Source organism: Miniopterus schreibersii (genome assembly GCF_964146895.1).
Source record: "Miniopterus schreibersii genome assembly, chromosome: 18".
NCBI lineage: Eukaryota > Metazoa > Chordata > Mammalia > Chiroptera > Miniopteridae > Miniopterus > Miniopterus schreibersii.
Genome location: NC_138121.1, coordinates 18,118,734 through 18,144,384, shown reverse-complemented (window position 1 = coordinate 18,144,384; position 25,651 = coordinate 18,118,734). Strand labels below are relative to the sequence as shown.

The following is a 25,651-nucleotide window of genomic DNA, read 5'->3' as shown; positions in this document are numbered from 1 at the left end:
TCTGTTGACAATCGTATTAACTGAAATAGTGGTCCCCAACCCTGTCTGGGCAACACAGCCACCTGTGTGTTTTTTAGAATGGATACCTGTCAGGGGATCTACCAGAGATTCTGACTCAACGTGATGTGACCACAAATTCAACTGCACCCTTTTTCACTGCAGCCACCAGGGTTCTCAGCTGTAAACAACAGAAACCAACTCTGGCCAACAAACAGAAAAGGGATTTATTGGAAGGATTTGAAGGAGCTCACAGAATTGACAGCATGGTTGGAAAACATGCATTTTGTGGAAAGAACAGAAAACTGCTATTTCATGCAAAGTCTAAGCAGGAAAACAAAAATATTTGAAAACAGGGAATTTAATTGAGAGACTTGGTTACACAGAAGAAGCGATGAGAAGCCCAATTTAAGACAGTGAGCTAGCTCAGGGATTAGTAACAACAGTAAGCCATTTCCACCCCCAGGCTGGAGGCAAAAGATGAGGAAGTGTTTGTTACCGGAAGTTGCAACCATGGCAGGTTTGTCTGCAGGGGCTAGAAGCACCGAGAAAATGCTTGCTGGGGACTCTGCTGAAGCCAGGGAGGGAGGAGGAGATATACCCAAGCTTCTTCCCATCCTCTAATCTCCTTCTAGTGTCCCGAACTGGTCAAACCCACCTGGTATCCTGCTGACTCAGGAGGCCGGGGTGGGGGGTGGGGGGTGGGGGGTGGGCACTAACGCAGCCCCAAGGCAATGCTGAGCACTGTCGGGAAAGGGTGAGGAATGGATCTGAAAGTACGGAAGCCCAGAACTGGCCCATGTTTGCTTTAATCCAAGCTTTGCTATTAACTTACTGGGGAACTTAGATAAGTCATTTCCCTTCTCAGACCTTACTTCCTTCATCTGTAAAACAGGAAGGTTGGACTATAGATTCTAATGTCTTTATGATTCCTGGCTAGTCCTTAAGCTGGCTCACCATTTTACCTTTGAAGTGTTTCTGTATTAGGAGAAGACGATTCACATTCATAATTATGGATAGAAAAGTTTGAGATCTTTTCCTGAAACTTCACACTATTAAATCTGTGAAGTGATTTTTGTCTTACTTTATGGGAATGTAATGTGTAAAGAAATCATTGTTTATGTGTAGCTTTGAAGATTCAGCCAAATAGTCCCGGAGGATGTGCTGCCTGCACTTGTTTGCCCACATTAGCTGGATTCTCCTTTTCATTGAAAAAATACCAACGTAACAGGACTTTTTAATGTGTATTATAGATGGTGGTTGTGGGAGGCCTTTTTTTTTTTTTTTTTTAAATAAAAAAGACTGGTCCTTTCTAAGTCATGGTGACCCAGTTGAACAACCTGCTTCCTTCCCCTTCAATGAAAATACATGAGTTGCACCATGAGATGACAAACGAAGGCTGTATAAGCACTTACAGACAAAGTCAGGAGACAGTGATTTTCAAAAGAATTGTTCCTTTGTCTTTGATGGTCAATTTACCTAAAGTGGTTCAGCATCCTGCTTCCACCTAGGATGCAGAAAGCTAGAAAGAATGTCTCTCCTACTCTAACAATGGAAAACCCCAGATAAACAGCAAAATCACAAGTTTTCTTGAACCACCAGAGAGCTGAGGTTGCAGGGCAAACAAGTGGCCTGAAATCTAAAAATGGACAATCTCCTCCCCCCAAGGGAGATGGGACATGTGCAGACTGTCTTGCCTGTGATAAACAGAAGTCCCCTACAAGCAGAAGAAACAGTGAAAGGATGGAGTAAAAGAAATATTTGAAGAGACAGTGGCTGAGATTTTCCAAAAATAAAAACGATCCAGGAAGCTCAGAGAACCTCATGCAAGATTGAAACTAATACTAAGCAAAAGCAAAATAAATTCCTTAAAAAACACACTAAAAAACCCCACATCTAGATGCATCATATTCAAAGTGCTAAAAAACACATACAGGAGAAGGCAAACGTAGGTTTTCAGTTGTGTGTACACAAAACAGTGTATTCTTATATTATTATTTGTTTACCTGTATTACAACTGTAAACCTATTTTTGCCCACCTATATAAGAAAAAAAATCTTGTGTCCTTAAATCAGCAAAGGATTCCACAGATAAAGCCCTTCTGAAAATGAGCGCACAGTCCAGATCAATATACACACTTTTTTTAAGTCATAGAAAAGCACTTGACCCTCTGTCTCCTGTCCTCCCAGGCTGGTCATTCTTATTATGGCCCTGCTGATCATTCACCGTTTTCAAGTCCCAAAACAATTGTTCTTTCCCATCTTATAAGAGAGCTCCTTGAGGACAAGGATTGTTTCATTGTCCTTTATATTGTCCCATGGCGTCTACTACCCTGCAGCTGCTTCTCAAATAATCAGATGAAAATCCGACTCCTTCGCTGACTAGCTATGTGCTCTTGAGCGAGTTACAAAGCCTCTCTATTGCTCTGTTTCCTCACTTTCAGAGCCTGAAAGAGCTGGTTGAGTTCTTTTCACATCTCATCACTCTGAACTCTCCTTCTGCCTCCCTCCTCTACTTTAAAGACCCTTATGGTTACATTGGGCCCATCCAGATAATCCAGGATAATCTCCCCATTTTAAGGCCATCTGATTAGCAACCTTAATTACATCTGCTACCCTAATCCCCCTCTGTCATATAACATTATGCACTCACAGGTTCTGGAGATTAGAACATGGACATATTTGAGGAGCCATTATTCTGCCCACCACACTGGCAAGTAGCTCATTTGAAGAAACAAGGAAAGAACAAACATTTATTATATAGTACTTGCTATGTACCAGCAGTTTGCATTTATTCCTCACAACAACCCTATTAAGTGGCTACTATACTTTTTCCCATTTTTCAGATGAGAAAACTCAGCCAAGGAATATGGGCAGCCCCTGGAAGGTGGGAAAGACCTTCAGACAAGAACACAGCCCTGCTGACACTTTGATTTTCACCCAATGAGGCTTCTGACCACTGAAATGTCAGATAATAAATTTGTGTTATTTTAAGCCACTAAGTTGGTGGTAATTTGTTATCATAGCAGAAGAAAACTAATATAGTCAGTTATAAAATGATTAGTCAAAACAGACATGCTTATTAATAGATTCCCAGGGGCCATTCTCTATGCTAAGTAGAAAGACTCTTATCCAGTGTTTCAGATACCTCTCCATACCCAAACACCAGGTAACCCTGAAACTGGCTTCCTCTTGGGATGAAGAGGAAGTCTGCCCCACCTCAGTGAGATCTCCCAGCCCTGCAACTCAAGGCTGTAACAAGCAGTTCCAAGGCCAACTGCTATTGGAGCGAATGACTTGTGCTGACTAGATATAGCTATAGTCAATCAAAAACAAGAGCCAGAGGAATGCATACCTATAAGTTGTGATGTGAAACACAGCATCTTTGTTGCCGATGTTTCTCACCAGCAGAATCTTCTGAGTGCTATATTTGACAGGGCAAGTGGAAAAATTCAGCTTGTCAGGAAAATCTAGGATGGCTCGTGCGCCTCTGGCTTTGATGGGTACAATGAACTTTTCCCTTTCAGTAACACAGGTCAACATATGGGCGTAATCCTACAGGAGAAGGAACAAGCATTATTTGTGGAAACACCAACATGATCAAGATAATGATGGCCGTATGCCAGGCATCTAGCAAAAAAATATTAATATATTCTATGAAACTGCCTCAAGACAATTATAGCTGTACTTTCAATAAGATACCCTTTTCTGACAGAGAGAGAACAGGTCAAGTGTTAAAACCTACAAGCTGCCCTGGCTGGTGTGGCTACGTGGTTAGAGCGTCAGCTCACACACCAAAGGGTCACGGGTTCAATTCCGGTCAAGAGCACGTACTGGGGTAGCAAGTTTGATCCCCAGGTGCCGGCACGTGTGGAGGCAGCCAATCAATGTGTCTCTCACATCGATGTTTCTCTCTTTCTGCTTTCCTCTCTCTCCCCTCTTTTCTCCCCTCACCCCCTTCCACTCTCTCTAAAAATCAATGAAAAAAATATCCTCAGATGAGGGTTAACAAAACAACAACAGAACAAATCTACACGCCAACAGAAAGCGATGGTTCTTGTGTTTCCCAGATATGAGGGAGGCGGGACGGGACTGGTTGAGGCACATCTTTGCTTAGATCAGAGGCGGTTCTCAGCAGCTCCCCCACATCCTCCCCTAAGCATGCCTATTCACCCTTCCGGGACATGTCAGCTTGACGGCTCCAACTGGTTTCTAGGTGGGAATGCCAGACCCCAGAATTATGTTATTCAGACATATGGAAGCACAAATTACATGAAGCACACTTGATCCTAGAAAACTGCACAGAATTCAAGGACAAAACAGTCTAGTCTGATTACATCAGAACCCTAACGAGATAAGTGCTGTTTTCCTTCTCTCTCAGGAAATCAAACCTAGCAGGCAAAGGTTTTGCTGGGAATCAGAAACTGGAAAGCTTCTGGCACAGGTGGAGACTTAATATTAACTGAGGCTTTGAGAGAAAGAACAAAGGCAGCTGCTGAGTCCAGGATGAGAGACGATCCCAAAGTAATTTGTCCTATTTTATTCTATATTTGCATATCATCTGCCTCATCCTGTAAGAAACTGAAAATGGTTTAGGAAGCCAATCGAAATACTCACACGGATGTTTTCAACCCTTTTCAAATTTCCAAATGAGGAAGATTTGAAGTTTGGTTGGAACTTTACAGGAGTGGGCAAATGCAGGTTTGAATTCAACCATGTTGGGAGGCAATAGGGTTGACCCAAGCAGGCCACTGACATTCAGGCTTGTTTACTGCTCTTCAAAGACTACGAGACTGTGTAAATAATGAAGGCCAGCAATGCGAGCACCTACAAGATTGTACCGAAGTGCACTGTGCCACTGTGGCATTCTTTTGAGTTAATAAAGCCACTGTAATCATCATAACATACATGTCTTTTTCCATATGAGCTGTAAACCTACTTCTACCCACCCCTGTATATTTCTTTCATAATCAATTCATTCACTCGTAAAAGATTATGAAGAAATTCTTTACACAGCTCCTCAAAAATGTATCCCAATCTCTGGAGTTCTATATTTACTATGGCTATATTAGATTATGTAATATGCAATTATGTATTACTCTACTGGCCTAAAGTTAATTCAGCTGTTATGATGGGGGAGGCTTTGTCAGCCTGCAAGCTAAGCAATTACTTTAGTGATGTACTCCCTTCCACTGAGCTTAGATTCAGGGCAATCAGGTCCCCATTCACAGCCATAATATTTATTCTGAGCTCTGGGCCTTCTACTATGAGAGACTTAGCCATAAATTACTTTATATCCTAAAATGCTGTCCTATGTAACAGTGTTCTCCAGATGAAGCTTCCAATCCATTTTTTGTCAGTCTTTCTTCCAACATGCCTCTCCTCCTAACTTTAAAAAACCAGCAGAATATGAAAATGGGAGATGTGGCTTTCTGAAAAATGAAAAGAATGAATCTTGATTTTTTATTAGCTCCATGATCAAAAGCAAACATAGCAATAATTCTGTCCTTAAAATTCTCAGGCAAAGGAAAATTATGTCTGTCTTCTGCAGCAAAGACCTAGCAAGGCATTCAAGGGCGGGCACGGCCAGCATGGCTAAGCCCTCGCAATCCTCTTTCTGCCTCTTCTCCACTCCTAACCTCAATGTGGGCATGGGTAGCACAGAGTAAAACCAGATCTGATTAGAACTCAGTGAATTTAGCACTTGGTGTCCCTGGAAAATGTTATAAATTTCCTACCCAGTGAAAAGTATTTATTATATAATATCTTCTCAATCTGAAATTTACTCCTCAAAAGGGAATATTCAGCTAAGTTCCAAACAGTTTGAAAATGAGACTGTCATGGGAATGTAATATACAAAGTAGGAAGAGAGTCAATAATATCATAATAATTACGTCCAGTGACAGATAGTTCCTAGTTATTATAGTGATCACTTTGTAAGGGTTATAGTTGTTGAATCACTATTCTGTATATCTGAAACTAATATAATGTTGAATGTCAACTATAATTGAAAATAAATTAATGTTTTTAAACCTGAGACTGATCAGGTACCATGGGCCTTATCCTCTACAGCTCGGACTCTTCACGAGTTAGCTGGGGCCTCAGCTTCCTAGCAGCATCTCCACTTCTCCATCTGTGGCCTTAAGCTTGAAAAAAAGACCTGAGACTTCCAAATTTACTTTTATCCTTAGTACATACAATGATAATGTGGGTACTTCATGATTTATGTATAAATCATCCACTTCAGATAGCTAATTTCCTCTTTTGTTCTTTTGCTTTCTAAGTTCCCTGTAAACCTACCAACCAGCCTGTGTCTATACCCATATACTCTGCTTTCACTCCTGTTCCTGTCTAAGGCCAACCCCTGGTCCTTGCGCACTAGAGCTCAGTCCTCGCCTGCTCCAGGCTTTCCCAAAGCATCAGTTTTCCCTCTGTTCAGCATTCATTCACACATCAGCTTATGACCACGCTTGAATAGCCTCGTCTTAAATAACCTACCCTTGAGACCAACATCCGCCGCCAGCTACTGCCCATTTTCCCAATTACCCATTACAGCAAAAGTCCTCAAGGTGTCATCTGTGCTCAACATCACCACCTCCTCACCTCCCACTCTCTCTTCAACCCACCCCCCTCAGGCTTTTGTACCCAGCATTCCACAGAAACTCTTCGACTGCTCCCTGCCTGGGGAAATGGTGCCACCATTTGGTCAGCTGCCGGCCAAAATACCATGAGTCAAACTAGATTCCTGTCTTTCTCACACCCTTTATCCAATCCATCAGCCAACCCTGGCAGCTCTACCAGAAAAATATATGTTCTTATCCCATCTACTTTTCATCACCTTCACTGTCACCACCCCGGTCCAAACCATCCTCATCTTTTGCCCAACTATTGCAATAGCCTCTTGTCCCTGTTTGTCTCTGCTACATGTAACAGGGAACAGAACAAATGAGAGCAACTTAAACTAGATAGATAGAATTTTATTTCTTTCCCATAAAGAAGTCCAGAGGTAGGTGGCCATGTTGGTATGGTAGGTCCACAGGGGTGACCCAGACAGAACTAGAGAGGGCCAATTCCAGGTAGGAAGAACACAAAATCCCTAATGAATTTTTTGACCAACAAAAATTGTTGATTGTGGGAAATTCTATGATAGTTCATCTTTAATTCAAAATGCTGGCAATATAGTTCATTATTGTCGTACACCTAGGTAACATAAAATATCTTAACATTTTTCTATTCTTCTTGGGCCATCATTTTTTAAATTTCATAACAAATCAAGAAAACTATTTTGACAACAAATTATTTTCTTAAAACATAACTGAGCAATAAAATTGCATCACTTCATATTTTGTTCACTGCAGTCATTTCCCTATGATAACACTGTAGTAAACAGATGCTTAAGCCCAAGAAAGTACCCATTTTTGCTTTACTACAAAAGCCTAATATATTTTTTAAAGTTATCTTTATTGTTTAGACTATTACAGATGTTCCCCATTTTTCCTCCATTACCCCCCTCCACCCAGCTCCCACCTCACCCCAAACCTTCACTACAGTACTGTCTGTGTCCATGGATTATATTTTTCAAATGCCTTTTATAATAGTAAAGATACAAATTTAAGAGGTCAAGAAAAATGCCAGGTTCCAGGATTTTATAGTGTTATGACAACACTGACTATACATTTCTACCACACATGGCATGTACACTAGGATTATTAGATTAATAACATATCCGATCATTATTTTAAAGTCTGTATGAGAAGAAGAGATAAGGAAAGCCAAAGGAAATGTGCTGCTCCTCTTATCGGGGCATTTGGCATTCTTAACAAGTTAGATCCCCAGGAAGCCAGATGAATAGATGACTTGCACAATCATCTTTGACATGCTAATATACGTGGGTGCTGAAAACCCAACTGAAGGGGGGCTGGCCTATTAAGCTATGGCATGCTGCAATTTACGTATCTCACCCCTCCCCATGCGAGGAGGGTAACCGAGGATGGAGTGTGCTCAGATCAGCAGGGGATAGGGTGGGAAAATGGGTATGTGCACTGACTATCAATTTGGCCACCTGAAGAAAAGGGGACACAGTGAAAAGATTGACTTTTATTTTTCCTAAAATAAATTTGGCTCTAAGTTGGTCCTCTGGTATATTCTGGAGCAACACTAAAGACAGCACGACTAACCCTAGATGGTCGTTGTGTGCATGGCCCAGCTGGCTTCCCAACAGTAAGAGTGAATACAGATGCCCAGAGACTGGAAACTGCTGATGGTGTGGCCCCACTGATGGTGCAAGTGTAACAGGATCTTTGCAGGAAAAGGAAACCAAAACTAGCAGCAAGAGCTTCCCCAAACACACACCATCAGTCTTAGTCAGCAAAGGGAGAAATCACTATGTCCTTAGAAAAACAAATTCTGTAAATCATATTATAGCTCAGAGCCCATATCCAAAACAAAACCTTAATGTATCTAAAATTGGATAATTGAATTTCTCATAGGGAGCCTTTGTTCTTACTTTATGCCTCCGCATACATGCTTGTAGCCTTTGATAACTTTCATATACTTAGGACAAGAAACAGTAAAACAACATTTAAATTTTAATCAGGGGTTTCCCAACAGACATGCAATGTTGGTGAAATGGAATGGTAAAAGGGAATTAAAAAAAACTCAGAGTAAAATAAGCAGCCACAAAATATAGCCAAGTAGTAATCCTCAATGGGAATGTTAGCATTCCACATTTATAAAGTAAATACAAACATAACTAAAATACATTTCAATTATTTATTTGCTGTATAGATAAGCAGTAATAAAAACTCTCTTTCCTTTGAGTTTTGATTAGGGAAAACATTCTTGTCCATACCTCAATCCATTTCCCCTTCTATTATTATTATTATTATATTTTTATAGTTTTAAGGTAAAATTAAATATATTGAAAAGTATAAAGATTAAATGTACAATTCTGACAAATAAATTCATCCACACAACCCACACATCTATCACTATCTAGAACATTCCACCTCCTAAGAAAGTTCCATGTGGCCTTTTCTCAGGCAGACTACCTGCAGGGAAAGCAATACTTACCCAACAGAGGACATATTTTCTCCAGCACAGAAAAAAATTAAGGAAAACCAACTCCTCAAACCCAGCAAGCTTTATGTTTCAAGCTGCACAGAGGCTTATAATCAGCTTATAATCGGCTTCCTACAGAAATGCCAGTGTAGGAACTTAACACCCAAACTAAATCCAGGCACTGTCCTCTTATCAGTTAGTATTCAGATACAGAGCCTCAAGAAAAGACAAGGGCTTCAATAACATTTAACGACAGGCGTTATTTCTGGAGCTATTTATCTTTTCATGTATTTCAGCAGTACACAAACAAAATGACAGGTCCATAAGCACAACCAGAGAAATAGATAGAAATATTACAAATTGAAAAAACAATAACCTCAGTGTTATTATTATAATGGGATTTCTCACCACTCGCTACAGTGATACATACTTGGCAGATCATATTAAATTTTCTGTCCCTGCTTTCCAGAAAAGTAGGAACAATAGCAATAGTAGCAGGAACACTGGTAATGACCTTGACAGCAGCTAATAAGTATTAGTGATGGAGAAGCAGGGATTCAAAGCAAGTTCTCTCTGTCCCCATTATGCTCTTTTGATTCCAACCATAATGGCACAATACAGGTCGGCACACACACTATTAATACTATATATAACCCTACATCTTATTATGCCTATTTAAGCCTTGCTTTTTGTCCTAACTCCTTTAATCATGCAGGTAAAACCCCTTTCCTCCTTCCCACAAGTCCCCACTTTGGCCCACATAGAGGAAAATTCAACCCACAATTTTGTGCTCTCGGAGAGGGCTGGGAGGAAGCCCCTTCCTCAGTCCCCCTTAGCTGGCCCTTCCTTCTGGGAGGAACTGGAATTTCTACAAGTGAGGAGAGCCTGAGGATGGGCTAGATTCCCCATAGCTGTAGCGGTGCTAAGGGAAATGGCCTCTTTTTGAACTCAGGCTCCTTCTAGCCAGAGCAGACAGGTCTCTGCTCTCCGCTCCAGCCTCTCCACTCGAGCTTCTCCACTTGGGTGGAGCTATCGGTTAGGTCAGCCCTTCACCAAGGTCCAGTTGTCTACCAGTCACCGGCGAGCAGGAGGAGGCCCCTTCTAGGCCTCGGGTCCTGGCCACATCCTTTGCCACTAATGAGACCGATACTGTGATCAACATTTGGACCTTGGATCTCTTTCCTAAACTAGTTAGAATCTGGGGAGGAGGGATGTAACTAGCCAGGATCCCAAACTCGCAAGAAGCCAGAGTCTTCATCCTTTGTCTCAGCTCACTGCATCTGGACCTCGCCTTTCCCTTGTTCGTGTCCCTCTAGCTGTATAGTAAACTCTAAATATGTTGAGGTATGTGCGGGGAGGGGGGTCATTCAGAAGGACTACCCTTCCTCACATCCTGGGTACTTACAGCTCATATAAGCCCTCAGCACTCGTTGACAATTGTTTCCTCATTCCCAGTGGTACGCCCTCCCCTCCCCTCACCCAGTCTAATCACTCCACTCACCACCACCACCAACAGCAACACCATCACACCACCATCAACCATACTATCAACAACACCGATACCACTACCACCAGCACCAAAACCATCAACACAACTACCACCAACACCACAACCGATACAACTAATACCACCGCTACCAATACCACTACCAGCGCCGACACCACCACCACCCAAACCAGCACCACCGCTTCCATCCGTGCTCAGAGCTGCAGCCCGCTAGGGGAAGCGTCCAACCGATTCCTCGCCAGCGCCGCTGTCACCTTGTTCTCCTCGGGAGTGAACAGGACCCGGAATATGGACGGCACTCCTGGGGCTACTTTGTGGCCAATGTCTTTGGGGCTGATTACTTTAAAGTATGGCGAACTTTCCTCAACAACTTTCACCATCCTCGGAATCTGCAAGAAAAACATACAGTGATGACACGGTGCGTGTGGAAATGCAGGAGAGAAAGCGGGGGCGTGGCAGTTAAACACGGAATCTCCACCTGCTACTCACTAGCCATGGTCGGGTCTGAGCTTTAGTTTCATCAACTGTTAAAGGACATACAGGCCCTACCTTTATCCCAGTGCCTTACACAAAGTAAGCACTCGATGCATTTTAACTTTAATTTTTATTAACATTATTATTGCCCATTCTTATGGTGATTGCAAGTCTTTGTTCATTTTCTTATTTAAATGTGACTGTCTTCAGAGACTAATGCTAAAACCCTACTTCCACAGCGGAGTTGAGCTGGATTTCCCAACATCTGAGAATAGCTCTAAGGGAAGAAATCACATGCACTGCACTCCCCCTGTGGACCATCACTTACATGACACGTGCCACTTAATCCTCACAATAAACCCTGAGCTTCACTGTGACTCCCACTCTACAGACGAAGAACCAGACGCTTGCCCTGCATGCTACAGCTTGGCCGAGCAACGGCGTTCAAGCCAAGTCCCAGCCTAGCTCCACCTTCCCTCTCCATGAGGTTGTCCTAAGTAAACACCGTGAAGCAAAAACTAAGAGAGCAGTGCACCTTCTGCACTGCCAGTCGCAGAGCAGCTTAGAACAGTTTTATTCTTTTAAAGTCTATTTCCTCTGCCCTGCTTGCCTTGTCTAAAGCAGTATCTCTGTCTCAGAGCCCAAGCAATAAAGGAAATGCAACTGTGAGAAGCATGGGGGTGCTGGGGGGGGGGAGGTTCTAGGGACACAAGGAAAGGGAGAGGGGACTGTTTTTTTAAAGACTAAAAGGGCAGAAGAAAGTTAACTCTAGTTAAGTATGACCCAGATGCCTCAGGTGAAAAGTGAGGAAAAAAGAACTCCTGCCACCTCTCAAAGCTGTAACCAGATGGGGAAGGGGAGAAGAGATGTAGAGCAAATTCAGACAGGTAACCAGGGAGTAGGGAGGGAAGGAAGAGATGTGCTCAGGTCCCACAGGGATAGAAACAGCTTCACTGGTGCGGTGACATTGGTGACGTGTTGAATGATCCTATGGAAGCTTGCTGGGAATACTTTAATAACAGCATAACTGTTAACTAAAAAGTAGAAAGGAAAACAACAATAACACTAATGTAATAATAACAACAGTAATAATGGTATAGTGCTTACTATGTGGCAGGCACTGAGCTGATAAAGAGATCTACTCATTATCTCATTTAATATTCCAAACAACCTACTGAAATGGGTGCTATGATTATACTCGTGGTTTGGAGAAGGGAAGTGACTTGCCCAGGGTCTGCAGCTGGGAGATAATGGAATCTGAACTCAGAACCCATCTCAGCTGGAATCTGAACCCAGATTCTCCTGTCTCTGGAGTCTGGGTGCTTATAATTGTATCACAAGTGGAATCATGTTGTGGCTTGTGTGTTCGTGGCTTACTTTAAACTTGTGTGTTTGAGAGAGATAGAGAAATAATGACCAAAAAGGCTACGTCTTTTTGCATTCCGTGCCAGTGAGGAAGCAAAGAAAACGTAAATGGTGCGGTGCCCCAAATGTAGTTCAGCAGGTCCTTAAGTGTCCATGAACCAAGGAAACAGAGAGGCAGGCTTACATCAGCCATCTAGTAGAAGGAAGGGCCCTGGGAGTAACTCATCCAGAAACAAGCCTGCCTAACCGAGAGAAATCTGCTTGTTGCTAGCTGGATCTCCCTAGATGAGAGCCATCTTTTCATGGGGTCCAACACTCTAGCAGCATCTTACCAATAGCTCTCAGGTTATCCATGAGAACTGAGTGTCCTTTGGCAGATAAAACTCACACATGTCCCTTATCCTTGACCTGCCCATATACACCAACTGACAAACTTTTCTTGGTTAGGGCCAGGGAGGAGTGACCAAAACTACCCTTTAGACTAGCTCCTCTCTGCCTTTCAAAACCTAAGAAAACCCGAGCAGAAGTAAAAAGGTACTGTAGAAAGGGAAAAAGAGAACTGGAAGTGAGAAACTAAATTATTTGGCAGCCCTACATGAAAAGAGAGTCCTAATGTCTAGGCAATATAGCTCTTCTTGGGGTCTAGGAACATAATCCTGCGTTATTTTTCTTCTCTATGCCTACATGTTAGAGTCTATCCCATGAGCATTTCCTGCTAACACTCCTGCAGCACAACACTAAATACACCATTTTTCCCAGAGTCTGGCTTTGCTGTCACTAAATCACTCCATTGATCTCTGAGGCATTGCTGGTTCATTTAATGAGCTACTGTGCCGAATACATCTGCAAGTCTTCCCATGTGCCTTGGGTTCTTGCACAGTCTTTACTTTTTTCCCCTTTTTCCTTACAGTGAGAATTTGCCTCCACATCCTTAGGCTCTGTAAGGAGTCCTACTTGTCTTTACAACTGAACGTTAGAATCTCTCAGTGCCTTCTTCCCTATCTGAATACTTTTCATACTTACAAGACTCTGAGACTTAACTCTGCTTTATGCTGACCTCCAGCCTTATTCCTTTTTGTATTGTCATTAGATGTCAAGGAAATCTTCAGGTATTTAATACCTTTTCTTGAAATAAATCCTAATTTATCTCTGAAGAAAAAGGCATAGGATGGAGAAGAAGTCCTCAGTTGCAACCACAAAGAAACAAGGTATAAACAGTGGGAGAAGCTGTCCAAAACTATCTGCAGACAAAATCTGAAGGCTTCTCAGGTAGAAAGGAGATAGAAAAGGGGGAATGGGATGTCCATTTTTTTTTTTAAAAAAGAAAATACAATTTGTAGAATATAAATGCATTGGCTGAACAACTGCAATTCATATGAGTTTATACCTTCAATTAGGGATTGGAGGCTCTAATACAAAGTATGTAAGCATGAATAGTAATCACCCTGTCTTAAATGAAAGCCTAGCCCACTGGTTACATATGAGAACTCCATGACATTCACTAGCCAATCCTTTACGCAACAAAATGTTAGTGAACGTGTTGGGAGTTTACTGTTTGTTGGGCACTGTCCTGGGATTGAACAGATATATAGCAACAAACAAACCAACATAGTCTTGTCTTCATCAAGCTTATAGTCAAAGGGCATGTTTTCATCTATTTTCCTAGGTCTATCAAATTAAAGAATTTATTTAAGATCCTACATGTTCCCATTTTATTTAACTCCTTCTTATATAACCATGGAAGACAGAGCCATCGCATCCAACATACTCACTTTGTCATTGTTCCTCAAAACCAATGGCACTTCATAGACTTCACAGGGAGTGTAGTTCTGAAATACTATTTCTGATGGAAAGGGCTGGAATAATGCCTGATCCAGGTCAATTCCTGAAAACTTCAGTTGAAAAAGTAAATTAATCACAGTCACATAGTGGCAGAAATGACTTGGGAAGATAAGACAACACTACATAGATCTATGGATATTAATACTAACAACATAGGAAACACTCAAAAAGGGGTAATTACTATAAGCCAATTGTTATAATTGGTAAGGTTATTTTCATCAACTTCTTTAATACAAAAGAAAGGAGAAGTTTTGGCCCTCAGTTTAAAAAATAGAGGCTAGCTTTTGACTTTTGGCTTGGAGAAGGCTTAGGTGCAACTTTCTTTGGTCCTCCTGAATCTGGGTTCATCTGACACCAGCCGCCTCCATCATGCTGCCAAAGTTCAACCCCAATGAGCTCCTATACCTGAGGTTCACTGGTGGGGAAGTTGGTGCCACATCTGCCCTGGCCCCCAAGATCGGCCCCCTGAGCCTGTCTCCAAAACAGGTTGGTGATGCATCGCCAAAGCAACCGGTGATTGGAAGGGTCTAAGGATTCCAGCGAAACTGACCACATTCAGAACAGACAGGCCCAGATAGAGATAGTGCCTTCTGCCTCTGCCCTGATCATCAGAGCCCTCAAAGAACAGCCACGAAACAGGAAGAGGCAAAAAAAAACCCAAAAACCCATTAAGCATGGTGGAAATATAACTTTTAGTGAGACTGTCAACATTGCCCGACAGATGCAACATTAATCTTTAGATAGAGCACCTTCTGGAACCATTAAAGAGACCCTGGGGGACTACCCAGTCTGTGGGCTGCAATGTTGATGGCAGTCACCCTCGTGACACTATAGATCAAATCAACAGTGCAGTGGAATGCCCAGATAGTTAAGAACTACAAAGGAAAATACTTCAATTAAAGACCATTTGATAAACAAACAAACAAACAAACAAATAAGGCTAATTAGAACACTTCTAACACTTCCATTCCTGGGAATGGTGAATAGGCAATTTGAACCAATTCCCCTATGAGAACAAGAAAAGCTATACCAAAAAATAACTGCCTGGAGGCACTAAAGAGCTAACAAGATAGTATTGAATATTGAAACTATGAATTACCTCAAGCTAATAGCTTGTATACTATCCAACAAGTTTTAAGTATTGTCATATTTCCCTTAAAATTTAGAATATCCCATGATGCCTTGTGAGTTCATGGCTGTAACCCTGAGGCACCTTGACACAAAGTTTGGAAACTGAAAATGTAAGCATCCACTCTCAGTAATTTAGAAAAACAATAGCAAATATAAAAAAAAAAACTAAAATCCCAAGCAAATAAAAAATGAAATGACAAAGTCAATAGCAGAAATTAATGAAACAGAAAGTAACTATACTATAGAAATAACAAACCAAAAGTTGAGACTAATAAAACTGATAAAATACCTAGTGAACCTGATCAAGAAAATAAGACAACAGGTACAAAGAGCCTATTAAATAATGAAAATAAGGACATTACTACAGAACCTAAGCTAACGAAAAAGATAATAAATGGATATTATGTCAATAAATGTGAAAAGTTAGATAAAAAGTACAAATTCCTAGAAAAATACAATTTATCAAAATTAGCACAAGAAGAAATAGAAAATTGAAATAATTTTTATAACTATTAAAGAAATTGAATTTGTAAATTAAAACTTTTCATAAAGAAAATTCTGGCCCAAATAATTTTACAAGAAAATTCTAGAGAAGATACAACTCAAATACTATAGAAACTCTACCAAAGGAAAGAAAAACAAAAATTAAATATCTCCCAACTCAACTGATGATGCTAGCATAACTTTCATATACCTAAGAAAGACAGTAGGAAAAGGAAAAATTATAGGTCAATGTTAGGTCATGAACCATAGATTCAAAAAAAGAAACAAGATATTAGCAAACTAAAACCCACAATATCTAAAAAGGATAACACATGACAACTTAAGTTCATCTTGGAAATTCAACATTTCAAAGTTAACATTCTTACCCTTTGGGACAGTATGGATGGAACCTGGAGAATATTATGCTAAATGAAATAAGTCAGGCAGAGAAAGACAAATATCACATGACCTCACTTATATGTAGAATCTAAAGAACACAATAAACTGATGAACAAAACAGATTCAGTGACATAGAAGCATGGAACACACTGACGAATCTCAGAGGGAAGGTGTGGGTGGGTGGGTGGGAAGAGATTAGCCAAAGAACTTATATGCGTATGTGCATCACCCATGGACACAAACAATAGTGTGGTAAAAGCCTGGTGCAGGGGGGAGATGCAGGGTAGAAGGGGTCAATGGGGGGAAAGGGGGACATCTGTAATACTTTCAACAATAAAGATAAATTTTTGAAAAAATTAATCAAGAAGAAACAAAACTCATTTTCCCCAGAAGAAAATATTACTTATTTAGAAAATTCAAAATAACCAAAGAGACAAACTATTAGAATTAATAACTGATTTATCAAGGTCACTGAGTACAAGACCAATATACTAAAAACAATTTATTTCTATGCACTACCTATGAACACTTAAGAAATAAAATTTATAAACAATACCATTTAAAATAGCATCCCAAAACATAAAATGTGTAGGAATAAGTTCAATGGAAAGTGTGCAAGATCTTTATTTATAAAACCTATAAATATTACTAAGAGGAATTTAAAAAGACCTACATAAAATACAGGAATATACCATATTCATGAATTGAAAGACCCAATATTAAAGAATGTCAAATATTCCCCAAATTGATATAAAAAATCATGCAATTCAATAAAAAAAAATCCCCCCAAAATAATATCCAAATGGCTAATAAAATACAAAAAGGTGCTCCGCCTCATTAGAAATCAAGGAACTGTAAATTAAAACAGAGTGACAGCACTGGACACCCAATAAAATAATGTTAAAGAGACTGACAGGATTACATATTAGCATGGATGTAGTGCAACTGTAATTCTCACACACAGCTAGTGGCAGTGAAAACTGGTACAAACACTTTAGAAAACTGGTAATTTTCTACCAAAGTAAAACACATGCATAGCCTATAACCTAAATATTCTAGTTTTGTGTATAAGCCCAATAGAAATGTGCACATGTTCACTAAAAGGTATGTACAAGAGTATTTATAACAGCGTCATTTATAATAGCTAAAATGTGGAAAAAAACAAATGCTCATCAACAGTCAAATGGATAATTAAATGTTGTATAGTCATACAGTGGAATCCTACACAGCAACACAACAACAACACAACAATAAGCTGCTGCTACACACGACATAAATAAATCTCAAAAAACACACTATTGAGTGAAGTTAGCCAGAAATTAACTGGACATATGAACTGAATGTATGATTCATAGTTCTTGGGATAGGCCACAGCAAGAGATATAATTACGAAAGCAATAATTTAAAAAGTGGAATTTAAAGCCTTGTTCCTAGAAGAGGTCACCTAAGGAGTGGGTTCAGAAGAGAAAGAAGAGGTTCAAGGACCAAGCACTAAGACCCTCCAACATTAAGTGATCAAGAAGAGGAGAAAAAGCCAATAAATAAAATAAAATAAAATAAGCAGCCAGTGAAGCAGGAAGAAAAGCAAAGTACTGTGATGTGTGAGATACAAGTGAATAAAAGGTACAAAAAAGAGACACTAACTAACTGTCAAATGCTATGAGACGATGCAGGTGTGCTCAACTGGTCAAACTTAGGAATGAATTTTAAGAGAAATACACATACACAGAACTCAAAGTAAGGGACGCAGAAGGTAGCCTGGTGAATGTAACTGCAATGCAATGAAAATGAGCAGAAAGTTAAAAATGGATTAGAGGAGACACAGAAGGTATAGGAGGGCAGACAAAGAAGGTCCAACATCTTCATAATTTACATTCCTAAAGATTAAGGACCAAAAACGGCACAAACAAGAAAACTTTCTAGAAATGACATAAAGGTACAGCCTAATAAAATTATTGGACATTAAATAAGAATAAACAATCTTTGGGCATATAGCCTAAAATATTAAAGTATTTATATTTTATCCTGGGGGAAATCAAGCTGGCTTTATACCTTTATACACCATTATTGAAAACCAAAAGGTAGTGAGGAAAATGCCTGTAAAGCTCTATGGGAAAAATGTGTGGCCAAGACACATAAAAGCAGTACACATAGAAAAATACATGGAGTCTGGTCTTAGTTAGGCTATGGGAAAGGAACAAATAGCCCTTAATTAGGATGAATGAGCTTTGGGAAAAGCTACATTCCCTGCCCTCAAAGTTGGAGAGTGGTTATGGAGAAGAGAATAAATAATAATTAAAGCTAGCAGGGCTCAGAGGAAGAGCAAATTTTTATGCAGATCCTTGACAGGGGAGGCAATGGTATTGCAGTTAAGAGCAAAAGAGCCTCAGGGACTCATTCCTCATGTAGGAAATAACCCTGAAAAACTCTCAGCAATAACTGAGGAACCCTTTGAGAGGAGGTTAATCTCCAGCAGTTCAACTGATGGAGGTCCATATCATGATTTCTACATAAAGTGAAACATATAATTCAAGAAGTTAATTAAAAAGTAGGAAATAAAGACTTTATTTTATAATCATATGCTCCTAAGGCCTAAAATATATAGATTACATTAGAATATAGAAACGCATTAAAATAACTATTCTTTAGAGATTACAACAAAACATTTGTTATTGGAAATGACCCAGAACACTCAAGTGCCTACTTAAATAAGCAATTCTATTTCTTCCTTTCTAGTGATGACAGCTCAGTTAAGGAGGGATTTCTTGTGCTAAGAAGATAACTTAATTAGGCTTGGCTAATATAATTATTGGAATACTAATCTGTAAAAAATACTGTGGCTAAGTAGCTAAGAAAGTAGCTAAGAAAGAAATGTGAGTAGTTAAAAGTTATATGTAACTTTTTACATATAACTTTAATTATAATTAATTGTAATTCTCTCCATATCAAGTCACAGGTATCAAGATCAACAGAGGAAGAAAAAGAATGTATTAAAAAAACAAATAAAAGATTAGCCCAGAAACAATAAGTATTAAGAATGTTCGCATTATGCCAGGGCCTACTTTATATGCTAGAATGATAAAAAGCAGCTACCTTTTGATGTGTTGTTTCCCCCATATCTAGAAGTTCGATGACCTGTGGTCGGCACATCAACCGTGTATTTGCCAGTCTCTGTTCTGTGGTCAGGGACATTTCCTTCAGGAACTCCGAGGGTGTTAGCTAGAATTTAAAACAACAGGAGCCGAAGATTCATAAATGGTTACACTGAAAAATTGTTTTCATACGTTCCAGTAATGAATAACTTGTGTTTGCAGCTTTCAGGATAATTCTGGAATGCATTAAGTTCCATTATAAAATATTTAAAATAACTAAATAATACAAGAGAAGTAGCCATGCACTTTTGAGCTCTTTGCAAGTAATTTGAAATGGCATGTGGCTACTGTTTCTTTATGATTTTGAAGGAATCACACAAAGAAACCTGGGGGGTGGAGGGAGTAGAGAAATTGCACAGGAACATGTCCAAAGAGCTTAATGCTTATGCTCAGACGAGGCATTTGGGCATAAAATTCTAACTTTCTAAAATCACTTTCAGGCTTCAGAGATAAGAAGTTTGAAACATCTATTTCTCAACTGAAGTTACAACATGCAAGCAAAGCTTGTGGGTGTTTAACTATAAGGTTATATCAGGTTAAAGAGTAACCTTATAAAAGCTACAGCGTCTGGGAAGTGGGATTACACCACTTAAGAATAAATTGGGCCCGGTCAGGTGTGGCTCAGTGCTTGAGCGTCGACCTAGGTTCCAGGCGATCGGGGTTCGATTCCCGGTCAGGGCACATGCCCAGGTTGCAGGCTCGGTCCCCAGTCAGGGCGTGCAGGAGGCAGCCAATCAATGACCCTCTCATCATTGATATTTCTCTCTCTCTCCCTCTCCGTTCCTCTCTCTGAAATCAATAAAGATATATTTTAAAAAAAGAATAAGTTGGAACTTTTTAGAAATCACAAGGGTGCATTTAGAACTTGTTTTAAAAGAGATCAAACCCCATCATCAGATCTGGCAGTCAGTCACATTCACATACCCAAATGAGAACACAAAATACTTCGAAACACTTTCTAAAGTTGTGAGGGGAAAAAAAATGTAACCTATCGTTTATCATTTAAGTAACTGAACAAGGGCTTAGTTACCCAGGACCAATCACTATTATATAGTTGTTGTGCTGGGATGTTCACATTATTTCCAGAACCTACTTTATGTATTAGTTTCTTACTTACTTACTTACTTACTTAAATAATTAATTAATTTATAAGAGAGAGTTTTGTAAATTAAACTTGTAATTTTGAGATAACTGTAGATTTACATGCAGTTAGTTATAAGAAACAATAATGAGAGAAACCAGGTACCATTCGCCTAGTTTCCCCAAGAACAGTGTCTTGCAAAACTGGTACAGTATCACAGCCAGGATATTGACACTGATACAGTCAAGATGCAGAACATCCCCATCATCCATGGCCTACTTTAGATGCAAGGAGATTGTGATCATTATGAAGCAACATAATGCTTCAGAGTATGTGCCGAGACTTTAAAATACAATCACAGGAATATAATTCAACCGGTTTGTTTTGCCTTGGGTTAAAAATCAATGCTTTTCAAATTCCCTACAAAATTATCTTCTGTAATTGAATCCATTTAAATGAAGGCATATTTCAAATATAGCTTCCAACTTGTTTTTTTTAAGTTTTTTTAAAAATTGGAATCCAGGTTAGAATACTAAAACATTAAGAGGTATCAGCTGTGTTGTGATTTTAAAGAAATAACAAAGTCTTAAAAGCAAAAAGTCAGGAGTTACCTTAACTATGAAACTATAACCACCACAAAAATAATATTTGATTTTTCTAATTAAACTATAACTTGAGACTAGTTTTTAAAATGCAGTAAATACTATACCTAACACTGTAAATTGTTATTGATATTTTCTATAGTATGTAGTTTATAATTCAATTCTCATCAAATCATTATAATTCATTAAAAATTTAAATATTTTTAATATTGTATGTCAACAGCAATTTAAAAATTAAAACTTATATAAATATCTTTATTTTAAAGGAAAGGAAAATTATATATTTTCCCTATAATATAGTCATTATTTTAATATTCTATGTTCTACAAATATGCAAACAAAAGTAACTCTTGCCAATCGACAGGCAATAGGTTGTTTAGGTTAAAACCTGTAAAATTCTGATATTAGATTGTTTTTGAACTACACAAATGACAGTTTCATAGGGTTCAACTAAATATTTAGAAAACCTAACAATTTGCTTGTAGAGTCTTACTGCAACTGATTAACTAAAGCAATCGAAACCTGTTTCAATGGATATAATTTCAAAAACTTCTGAGGCTCTAAGAGGTACCTATGCTCTGCAACAAGCTACCATGCAGACTATATTTATCTTATCGGCCAGTAATTCCTTTGATATTCTGATAATGCCCATTAGCAGCTGTCCCCCTGAGGCCCTGATACCTTACCATCTGGTTCACCTCTTCTTCCTTCACCACCTTGGGGCTCAGGGGCGGCAGCACCTTGCTTTGGAAGCCTTTCAGCATTCTCACCAACCCCATTTGAACGGCCCCCATGGACTCCTCAAGTCTTCTACTTGTCATTTTTTATTATTTCCTTTGCTCACCTAAGAGTGAAAAAAAAGTTTTAGAACAAATATAGATAATTCCTGAATACAGGTCACTTTTTTTTTTTTTTTTAACTTTTTCAAATACAGGAAGGTTTTTAAATACTCATCTTCAAAAAGACATGTTTGGAACAAATACCTTACCCAAAGGGGTCTATGCCATGTAACTAGTCTAGATTTAGCCTTATCTCAAAGTTTAGAATCACTTTTCGACAAACCAAGGATTCTGGACGAAGCTCACAAAAGACATGAAAAATATGAGCTGTTCTTACGTTTGGGCACTTTTCTTTTCCCCAGATAAGCAAACACTGCTCAATAAATATACTTCATAACTTGCTATTTTTATCTGCTATTTTATATATTCGACTATTGTCCCCCATGACATCCTTCAAACAGAAAAAAATATAGGGCTTTAGGTCTTCATAGGTGGGCAGAGGACTCAAAAAAGGCAGCATGAGATGAGATGGGAAATGTGAAGTTTCTGGAAAAGTTGTGAAGCTTGGTCATAAATAAGGCATTAAACAGCCACTCAATATCTCCAAATCAAAGAAATATGACATCTTTCCTTTGCATATCCTTTATACTTCTAGCAGAACACCTGCAACTTTCGGGGCCCATTGATGACAAAGTAGGGATTTCTGTCTTCAGTAACAACAGGCTAGGTTATTCAACCCTTTACCAAAACATAAACAAACAAACTCTAACTAAAAATACTTGATACAACATCAAATAAAACACCCTAAAATTAAAAAGTTCACAAGACAGTAAGGGATTACCAGACCAAAATGGAGGGGAAATAGGTGCATAAAGGAAAATAGATTTGAATGAAAATAGAATAAGGTACACTGAAGTAAAGCAGTGAAACACCCAAGAAAATGAATATAAAATTTTTAAAAAGGAAAAAAGATTATAAAGGACAAATGATTGAAATAGAAGATAGTCAAAGAAAGTCTAACATGCTATAACTGGAGTCCATGAACAAGAAAAATAAAGTACTGGAATGGAACTAAAATTTAAAACTACAATCCAAGAAAATTTTTTAGAAATAAAAGAAAACGTAATCAAAAGGGACCAGCAGGTGCCCAAGAAAAATGAACCACAATGATCAACTCTGAGTCATATCTTAGCAAAACTATTAGACTTCAAAGAATTTTTAAAACTTCTCATAGCTTCCAGGCAAAAAAGTAAAATAACTTACTAGGGCAAGAGAATGAGATATTGGACTCTGAAAAAGCAACCTGTGAAATGGGAAAACAGAGGAGCAACACTTTCCAAAAACTTTAACAAGTGTAAGCCAAGAATGGTATATGCAGCAAAGCTCTCCTTCAATTATCAAGGCTACAGAAAAGGAGTTTGAGTATGCAAAAACTCAAGGACAACTGTAAGTATGTTCCCTTCCTGAGGAATCTACTAGAGGGTAGACTTCATCCAACCAAAAGGTGACTGGAGAACTTCAGCAAAAGGACTGACAACGAACATTTCATGTATTTAATTATAGAGCTAAGAATAAAATAAAGTTGAGGACATGAGGAGAATAGAATTTAAACAGTATATTTTCTGACAAATAGAAAGAATGCAATTTTAAAATGAAAGAATAAAAAGAGAAAAAAATCCAAAAGTAGAATAAGCTCATTAACAATTATATGAAAAATAAGTAGGAGTCAAACCATTTAACCAGTTAGAAAGGATTTACGGAATTGTGATAGAAAGGCACTATGATGGCAGACAATGATACTTGTTTCCAAGCACTCGTGTATTTGTGTCAACCCCTCCTCTTTAGTGTGGCTGTACTTAGGTATCCTAACAAATACAATACAACACAAGTGATGGATATCACGTCTGGGGTTAGTTATAGACTTAGTTCCATCTGGGGTACTGTCTGGTTCTCTCAGATTATCAGCTGCCACACTGTGAGAACACTCAGGAAGCCTGTAGAGGGGCCCATGTGGTGAGGAACCAAGGCTTGCCAGCATTCACATGAGTAGGCTTGGAAGTGGATCTTTTGAGACTGGCTTATTTTATTTAACATAATGTTTTTGAGGTTTTCCAATGTCTCTGTGACCCAAAGGGATGCTTCAGCCTCACTCCTATGTTCTGGTATTTTAACAAAGGTGTCCTGTCTATGGCTAGTATCTAGTTAGTCTTTTTGTGAGGGAGACTGAAGTTAACCCTTTATTCCATCCTATTGGTGCTATCACTTCCCACATTATTTTATATTGTAATAATTTTGTGTATTACATTGATTTATTATTTATCTTTGTTTAGTATGTCTTCTTTGCTTTTTTCTAAAATTTCTTTTGGCATTTAGGAAAGTTTATCTTTATGTTCAATAGTTTTCTTTATATATAAACCCTTTATAAGGCCTACATTGGTTATCTATTGCTATATAACAACTTAGCCAAATATTAATAGCTTAAAACAATGACTATTTGTTTTCTCACAGTTTCTATAGGTCAGGAATATAAGTGTGACTTAGCTGGGTGCCTCCTACTCAACATCTCTCATGTATTTCTGGTCAAGCTGTTGTCCAGGACAGTCATCTCAAATCCCAACTGGGGCTGGCAAATCTGGCTTCAAGTTCATCCACATGGTTGTTGGCAGGCCTCATTTCTTACACTTTCTGTGATTCAAGAATTTGAAAAATCTGGGCTAGGTGATTTGGCTTGGGGTCTCTTACGAGGTTGCAGTCAAAGATGCCAGCAAGGGTTGTAGCTGTCTGAAGGCTTGACTAGGGCAGGAAAATCCACTTCCAATAGGGCGCACTCGGTCAGCAGGTTGGTCCTGGCTGTTGGTGCGAGCCTCTCCTAGGGCTGCTTGAGTGTCCTCATGGCATAATAACTAGCTACACCTCTAGAGCAAGCAGCCCAAGAAATCATGGGAGAAGCTACAATGTCCTTTGTAGCACAGAAGTCACGCACCATTGTTTATGCAACACCTGTTGGTCACACAGATCAGCCCTGTTCAGCGCGGGAGAGGCCACATAAGGGTTTGACTACCAGGAGGTGAGGATCATGGGGGAATCACCTTGAAAGCCAGCTACCACATTCACTGTGCTCATTTATTGTGAGGATTGAATGAGATAACATTTGCAAAGTACGTCACGTACCTGTTCTTAGTGTTATAATTAGCAGAAATTTTGATTTGAAAAAACTGAAAAGACAGAAATTCCATTCAATTAAAGCTTGCTTTCTGTAAGTAAGAGTGTATAAAACTGTTCACGTGTCATCAGCTTGTGTTCCTGCCACAGTGAGGGCAGGGGCAATTACACTCTGGGATGTTGATAAATATTTCTTTACCCCAAACACCACTTTAGCAGGAAAATATCACAGAAAAAATGGGGAAAATGCTCAAGTAAATGCAACATGATTTTTGTTGTCGGCGAGAGGTTCTCCAGGCACCCAGTACGAAAGGATTAATTTTTATTTTTTAATCCTGCTTCATCTTTTGATTTTCTACTGTTCCTAAAGCTGTCACACTCCTTGGTTTTCTATTTGTTTGATCTCTTTTAAATTGGATTACTTCAGTCTTCCTAGGTTTCACATTGGCCTCTGCTCTCTTCGCCTTGAAACACTTCCTGAAAACAATCTGTCTCTGTAGGATGTATGACTTATTCTATCTGCAGTAGATAAAAGAGAGACGAACTTCAGAAAGAATCCTCTTACTTGGCCCATGTTGAAGGAAAGGAAAATGAAGGTGAATTTTGTTCTGGACACCA

General features: G+C 39.1%; 1 protein-coding gene and 1 pseudogene across 2 annotated transcripts in view; one reads left to right on the top strand and one right to left on the bottom strand.

The window, feature by feature from the left end:
• The window catches only part of HYDIN (HYDIN axonemal central pair apparatus protein), a 253,955-nt gene that overhangs the window by 215,641 nt on the left and 12,663 nt on the right, over positions 1-25,651 (bottom strand). The window contains exons 2-6 of the mRNA XM_081119804.1: positions 21,779-21,936; positions 19,351-19,476; positions 14,175-14,294; positions 10,818-10,952; positions 3,352-3,551 (exon numbers count right to left, since the gene is read on the bottom strand). Coding sequence (XP_080975930.1) covers positions 3,352-3,551; positions 10,818-10,952; positions 14,175-14,294; positions 19,351-19,476; positions 21,779-21,913 — 716 coding nt within the window. The 5' untranslated portion in view covers positions 21,914-21,936. The remainder of the gene's footprint in view (positions 1-3,351; positions 3,552-10,817; positions 10,953-14,174; positions 14,295-19,350; positions 19,477-21,778; positions 21,937-25,651) is intronic.
• Positions 14,614-15,116, top strand: LOC308548381 (large ribosomal subunit protein uL11 pseudogene; annotated as a pseudogene). Its single transcript has one exon. The product of its transcript is annotated as a large ribosomal subunit protein uL11 pseudogene (transcript).